The sequence below is a fragment of the Solanum stenotomum genome, unplaced genomic scaffold (genome assembly GCF_019186545.1).
Source record: "Solanum stenotomum isolate F172 unplaced genomic scaffold, ASM1918654v1 scaffold25450, whole genome shotgun sequence".
Lineage (NCBI taxonomy): Eukaryota > Viridiplantae > Streptophyta > Magnoliopsida > Solanales > Solanaceae > Solanum > Solanum stenotomum.
The window spans coordinates 1-8,014 of record NW_026028542.1 but is presented as its reverse complement, the minus strand read 5'-3'; the positions used below and the strand labels follow the sequence as shown (position 1 = coordinate 8,014).

Here is an 8,014-nt window from a genome sequence, read left to right as displayed (position 1 = left end):
AGCCATGGATATTTGAGAGAAGGGGATTTTTTTTAGGTTTTTAGATACGTTATTTGTGTGGGTAATGGGGGTATCGGGTGGGTTAAGTGGATATGAGTGGGTTTTTAAAATTCGAGTTTAATTAATTGGTCAAATCATGTCCCTCCGTAGGATTGCGACACATATACTAAATAAATCTTTCGTTATAGTGAGGGGTAAATGTGCACTACATTTTGGACGGCAGGGGCATTAATGAACAAAAAGTATGACGGAAGGTATTTATATACCATTTGCGATAGTTCGGGGGGTATATTTGTCCTTTTTCCCTTAAATATAAAATGACATGCAGTTTCACATTTTATGCAACCATTATTATACATTGTTATACCATCTCTAACAATCAAATTATATATGTGTGCAACAAACCTAATATGAAAACCATCAATATAAACAGGGCAAAAAGTTGATTTTAGTATTTCAACAACAGATGTATTATTATAAGCATTATCTAGGGTGACCCTAATTACTTTATCACAAATTTCGTAGTTTTGTAAAACATCTAAAATAGTTTGAGCTATGTAACTACCGATTTTATGCATTTCACAACATTTATAACCTGAAATTCTTTTTTGATAGTAATAATGAAATAATCATTACCATTTACACTATGACTCATATCAGAAGTAATAGCCAATTTACAAGTATTATAATAAAATAAACAACGAAGATATTTAAAATGTTGAGCTTGATAATCAAAAATAGCCTTTTTAATTGTGATTCTTGTTAAACCTTTAAAATGTGGATTATACACAATTTGAATATAATGAATAAAATCGGGATTTTCGGCAAAACTAAAAGGCAAACCCATAACAACAATCATTTTAGCTAATTCTTCAAGATCTATTTCTCTATTATATGAGTGTTGTGTACTAGGGCCATAAACATTAGAAGAGTTTAATGTTGATAAGACCATATTAGAGCCCCCTACTCCTACAGATGCATTATGAAAGTGGGGGGGGGGGGGCAAAAATTTATTCTTACAACATCCCATTAAATGATTACTCAAATGTCCTGTCGCACCCTGTTTTCCCACAGTTTTATGATTCATTCTATGTTTACATTTATTGCAAATAACTTGTATTTTATCTTTACTTTGAGTCAAAAATTGTCACACAATAGATTTTTTAACACGTTCTACCTTGTGCCTAGCTTGACTAGGATATGGGGGCGGGGAGGGGAGCAGGACAACGAATGGAAACGGGATTGGAAGTGAGACTAGTAGCTGTAATTAACTTTGTTTCTTCTTCTTCATCATCAAAAGTATTAATATCATCATTAACATTAGAGTGAAGACATAAAGACACAATCAAAGTTGTCCCGTATTTGCATAAAGACACCTTAACTTTCAAAGTGTCCTATCACCCCACAAAACTATTTAATATCGTTGTAAATGAGCCATTTTGGCCCATTCCCTCATCTATGTAGTGGCGCGTGTTGCTCACTCCCTGTGATAGAATTCAATCCGACTCGACCCGACACTGTTCTTTGAAGAAAAGTCATTTCTCCTTTTCTTTTCTTATTTCTCAACCTTCCCTAAAATTTGAAGAAATAGAAAAGATTTCTCGTCGTGTTGGTGTTGATAATCTCGTTGTTGATGTGTCTTGGTGAAGATTCTTGGAGATTGAAGGCCTAACAGGTTAGGGCTCTACATCATATGATAAATATCTTCTCTTTTTTCGATTATTATAATTTTAGGGATTATTATAGAGTAAAAGTGTTGAAATTGACCTCCTATAGTTGCCATTGTTAGGATATTGTTAGAATATTATAGTTTTTCGTTGTTACTGTTAAGGTTAGGGTGTTGTGTTATCGACTTAGTGCGACTGTTAGTGATTAGGGTTTTGTGTTATCGACTTAGTGCGACTATTCGTGATTGTGTTTTAGGTTAGGGTTTGATGTTATCCACTTAGTTCGAATCTTATTATTTGTCTCTTATACATTTGTAGACTTCAATTTGTACATTATCAACTGCTACTGTTAGTGCTTTTGTTCTGTTAGTGATGGGGGCTAAATGTTAGTACTGTTAGTCTCTTATACATTCGTTGTTACTGTTAGGGCTAAATGTTAGTGTTAGGGCTTATACATTTGTAGGCTTCAATTTGTACATTATACATTTGTAAACAGTCTTTTGTTCTATTAGTGATGGGGCTAAATGTTAGTGCTACTATTACTGTTGATTGTTAGAGTTTGTTCTTGAAATGTGTGTTTAAATTGTGTTTGTCTTTGTTACATGCTTTTTCAGGATGACTTTTACTCTGATAACTCTAAGATGGTATCATGGGGTGGGGGTAGTAGAATCTGGTCCCCCACCTAAATATATTGGGGGGCATATGACATAATTCCTAGATGTAGATGTTGATAGGATATCTTATTTTGAGTTGAGGGACTACATTAAGGAACTAGGATATATAGTAGATTGTGATTTTTTCATCAAGTGGGATGGGTTATTGGTCCTTATTGATAATGATAAGGTTATATTTGACCTTTTCAATATGATAAATGATGGGGATACATTGGAGGTGTATGTTTTTCATGGGGTTAGTGAAGCCAATCAGGCCCCACTTGAATTGGAGTTTGTCCCCAATGTGAGTGATAGTGGGGTAGGTGAGGAATCTTTTAATGAGGCTTCTAACCCTAATAATCAGCCTCCTACTTCTACTTTTCCTTCCATCCTTACAACTGGTCCTTCTGAAAGTTCCAGCACTTTATTTGAAGACTAGTCTACTACTGTGCCTCCACCATCTCATTCTACTGTGACTTCTTTTTCCACTGTACCTCCTCCGTCCATTATGCCTCCACCCTCTCTTTCTACTGTGCCTCCTCCTTCCTCTGTACCTTCATCTGATCATATAATATATAATGATCCAACTGATGATGGAGTAGAAGCTGAATCAGGATCTGAAGGGGATACTAATGAAGATACTGAGGTTGACAGTGATGTCCATCAAGAGTATATAGATACAAGGGCATCCAAGAGGCATTTCAAAAGGTCATAAAGGAGAAGTAGAGGTACTAATTCAGATAAGATTAATGTTGATGAAAAAGGTCCAGATATAGGGTATGATAAGACAAATATTGGTATTAGGGAAAACTTAGTCGGTAAGCTAGGAGGTAATGAACCTTACTATCTAAGTGATAAAATTCCTAACTTTGAAATAAATGATGAAACTGGGGAGATGGTGAAAAGGTTGATCAAGTAGTGCATAAACCTATTAGGAGGAAGAAAACCCCAAATAGAGTTGTGTTTGATGCAATTTCTGAAAAGATTGTTTGGGAATTAGGACTGGTTTTTGGACCTATTGAAGAATTTAGAGTGGCAGTGACAAGATATGCAGTCCAAGAACACATTCAAGTTGAAAAATATGTGAATGAGCCTGACAGAGTTAGAGTGAGATGTTGTAAAGAGACTTGTCCTTATTTGTTGTGTGCAAGTAAGGATAAAACTAGTGGAGATGTCATTGTTAAAACATACAACGTTGTCCATAAATGTTTGACATCAACTCATAACTATCTTTGCAACTCAAAGTTTTTGGCCACCAAATACAAAGAAAGAATAACTCAACAGCTAAACATCAGCATTGTGTTGTTGAAGGACATTATTAGAAAGGAGTTGGATATTAATGTTGGTAGGACAACAATGAGAAGAGCTAGGAATAGAGTGTTACAAGAGATCATGGGTGATCACATTATGGAGTATGGTAAGATTTTTTATTATAAAGATAAAATTTTAAGGAGTAATCCAGGTAGTACTTGTGTAGTGAAGGTTGGAAAAGAAGATGAAACTGGGCAGAAATTTTTTGAAGGATTTTATGTTTGCTTCAATGCTTTAAAGAAAGCATTTTTTGGAGGTGCTAGGAGGTTGATTGGTTTTGATGGGTGTTTTCTCAAAGGTGTCTGTAAAGGCCAGTTGTTAGTGGCAGTTTGTAGAGATGGAAACAACCAAATGCTGCCTATTGCTTGGGCAGTTGTTGAGGTTGAGAATCAGTTTACCTGGACATGGTTTCTTGAACTAGTGAAGAATGATCTTGACCTTGGAGAAGGGCATCAACTATCCATCATTACTGATATGCAAAAGGTAATTATCTTACTGATCTTACTGTTTTATTGTTGTTAAGTTTTGCATTTTAATTATTCTTTTTCTGTTATGTTGGTTTGTTAGGGACTAGAAATTGCCGTTGAAAATGTATTGCCACTGGTTGAACATAGAAAATGTGCAAGACATGTTCTTGCAAATTGGTGTAAAAACTGGAAAGGAGTTGAAAGAAGAAGAGTGTTTTGGAGGATTGCTAAATCCACATTTGAAGCTGAGATGAAGGATAATATACAGGCAATGAAGAAATTAGGACAAGAATGTTTGGATGATCTTTTATGGTATAACTTGAATACATGGTGCAAGAAGTTTTTTCAAGACTATAGCAAATGTGATGTTGTGGACAACAATATGGCCGAAAGCTTTAATGCTTGGATACTGCCTGTAAGGTATAAAATAATAATCACAATGCTTGAGGAGATAAGGGTGAAGATGATTAAAAGAATTGGTGATTTGAGAGAGTTCTCAAACACTTGGATCACTGATATATCTCCTATGTCTTTGAAGATTTTGCAAGAAAATATTGAAAAGTCTATACAATGTAACTTGACTTGGAATGGAGAAAGAGGTTTTGAGATTAAACATCATGGATTTACACATATGATGGACATTGTTAGTGGGAGTTGTAGTTGCAAATCTTGGCAGCTCAGGGGCATTCCTTGTCCTCATGGTGTTGCTGCCCTTCATTACAAAGAGTTGGAACCAATCCATTATGTGGCTAGTTGTTATAGCAAGGAAACGTACCTCAGCACATATGCCCATTTTATTCAGCCAATGAATAACATAAAAATATGGCCAACATCAAATAATCCAATAGTAAAACCACCAAAGATCAAGAAGTTGCCTGGAAGACCAGGTAAAGTTAGAAGAAAGGAGGCAAATGCAAGTAGAAAAACTGGAAAGCTTAGCAAAAAAGGTGTTGTTATGACTTGTAGCAAATGTGGTACACATGGACACAATAAAAGAGAATGTCCTACAAGTAATCAAGCTGGTCCAAGTCAATCAACTGAACCATCTTCTCAAGCACATGTACTTTTATTTGTTACTTTCAAATGTAAGTTATATGTACATGTATTGATATATTAATATACAGGCTACTGAAAGTGGTAGAGGAAGAGGCACATGAAGAGTAGCAGGAGGCAAAGCAAGGGCTAGTAGTTCAACTCAACCACCTAGAGCCTCTTCACAGGCCACCACAAATAATGAAAGTGGTAGAGGAAGAGGCACATGAAGAGTTTCAAGTTCTATAGGTGTTCTAACTCAATCACATGGAACTACTACAAACACAAAGGTAATATATCTAATTCTTATATCATTTTTAGACAACATAGACATGCTTTAATATTTTGGTTTCAAAGTATAGACTGTAAATGGTAGAGGGAGAGGTAGAGGTAGAAGTACATGTAGAGGAGCATGAACATGTAGAGGAAGAGGAATACCTCAAGAAAGAAATGTGAATGAAGGACTAGGTAGAAGAAGTGGAATGACTCAACATAGTCAAACTAGTTCTGAAGCAACCTGCAATGGAAGAGGCCTAGAAAGAGGGAAGAGACCAGTAAAACATGAGGACACCTATGGAGGACAAACAAAACCTTTTAAAAGGCCAAGAATGGTAGGTGTTGGCATATACCAAGCTGAAGATGGATTTACAACTCTCAATGTAAGTTTACAATTGTCAATGCAAGCCTAAATGACTTATATTTGAATGTGTATTTATTTGACTAAGCAGCCTGGATTGCCAAGTAGAAGAGTCATCAATACTGGTACAAGAGTGACAAAGAAGGTTGATGTTGTTACTGGTGATATTGGCTATACACCAATACGTGGATTCAATGGAAGGGGACGACAACTATTACCAGTAGCAACCTAGAAATAATGAGGGCTGAAAAGGTTATCCAAACTAGGTCTGCAACTACTGCTTCTGCTACAGCGAATAGCCAAATCCAAACAACTTCAAGTAGGAAGACTTATGTGCCATGAATGTAGGGAATTTTGATGTTGTCTTGTTCATTTTGACAAACAAAATTTAATTATATATATTTTGGTGCTGTTTTTGGTTGGAATCAAACTCAATTTTGCGTGTAACCAAACAAAACTTGAATGATTATGTTGAAATGAAGTCCTCTTTTTGATCAGTTTTGTTGTTGCCTTTTTATTTGTAGTTGAACATATTTTTGAAGTTTCTCAAACGGTTGCCACAATAATATAGACAAGAGAACCAAATACATTAACAACTTGTTCAAATCATAACTATTTCAACAACAAAGACCAACAATAACTTGAGCATTCACAACTTCAATCCTTCAAGTTGCACACACATACAACTAGCAAGATCAAGAAAATTAGCTTAGCTTCTAGTTACACACACCTACGACTTCAAAAACTTGAAAGTAACTAAAGATGTCTATGGCAATTTTTGTTGCACACACCTACAACTTCCATCCTTCACATTCTTGGTTAGACTTAAAAATAGAAAACACACAATAATAATAAAGACAATTAGCTTCAAGTTACAACATTTGCTCTTCTTTTTCTCCTTCATCACGACTTGGTTACTTTCAACACGACTTTCATAAGATGCCAATACTTCTTCCAACTCCTTAATTCTCTTTGCTAATCTTGGAATTATGTACTTGGATCGTATATCAACATCTTCACGATCCCTCCATCTAAAGAAGTTGCACGCATCCTCCTAAAATACGCAAAAACAAATTAAAGAAAAATACATAAACAAAAGATCTCCATAAAAGAATTAGTAAACATACACGATAGCGTGGACAAGACCAAAATCTTCGAGCTGGATTATGCTCTAACCATGAAGTTTGCATTGATAGTAAGTCACCATGTTTGCATCGCAATTTCACTCGTAACATCAGATCATTCTCATCATTAGAAATACGATTCAACATAGTATTTGACATTTTCAATCAAAACCTAATCACAAAATTCAGAAGAAACTAAACCATAAAAAACTTTAAATTAACGTTTTATACTGGAAATTAAAAGATAAAACGAATTTCTACCTTATTTTCTTGGGGAAGATAATGAAGTCGTCAAACAGAGAGAACCAACGTTGATCTTGCTATGGAAAAAACCATGAAATCAAAAAATTAGGGCTACCAACAACTATTTTTGGGTTTAAAATTGGGGAAGATGACATAAATTGATTAAATAATTAATAATAAAGAAAAAAAATGACACGTGACACTTTTAAACTGGTCCATGGCAGTGGAAACATTGAATGATGTGCTTCATGTGCGTGGTAACAACCCAGACGAGGGAATGGGTCAAAATGGCCCATTTACAATGATATTAAATAGTTCTTTGGGGTGATAGGACACTTTGAAAGTTAAGGTGTCTTTATGCAAATACGGGACAACTTTAATTGCGTCTTTATGTCTTTTCTCTTAACATTATTATGTTCTACTTCTTCTTCTAATTCATCATCAAAATTACCAAACCTTGCTTTTATTAAAAACAATTTCATCGACATGCGTAAAATTTTCCGTATTTATTCTTAGTTGTGCTACTTGTCTAGTTTTAGATTTAGAAGAACTATCGATTTTATTTTTATTTTTTTCAGAACGGTAAATACATTAGCGACCGCACCAATATCAACTCTTTTACCTTTGCCAACATTTTTTTTACCAAAATCCATATTAAAATATAAAAAGTGAGTAAATTACATATAATACGGAAATTAAATATGAACAAATAAATAACTAAATAAGTAAAGACTAAAAAGATGAAAGTTGGAACAAATGTACCAAATGTCTACTTAAAAAAAGTAGATGTGTATGACCGAAAGCCGAAAATTGATAGATGAAAGTTGAATCTTCAAGCTTGATGGTTGCTCCAAACTCCAAAGACCAAACTAGTAATCCA

The 8,014-nt window shown here is 34.8% G+C and overlaps 1 protein-coding gene and 1 pseudogene across 1 annotated transcript; both read left to right on the top strand.

Moving 5' to 3' along the window:
* Positions 1-2,531: 2,531 nt before the first annotated feature.
* On the top strand, positions 2,532-5,255 carry LOC125851421 (uncharacterized). The gene is made up of 5 exons (XM_049531219.1): positions 2,532-2,639; positions 2,760-3,028; positions 3,256-4,114; positions 4,199-5,158; positions 5,223-5,255. Exons 1-5 carry the CDS (start codon positions 2,532-2,534, stop codon positions 5,253-5,255), a joined length of 2,229 nt encoding a protein of 742 aa, XP_049387176.1.
* Positions 5,256-5,397: 142 nt separating this feature from the next.
* LOC125851422 (uncharacterized) lies at positions 5,398-6,109 on the top strand (annotated as a pseudogene).
* Positions 6,110-8,014: the final 1,905 nt, after the last annotated feature.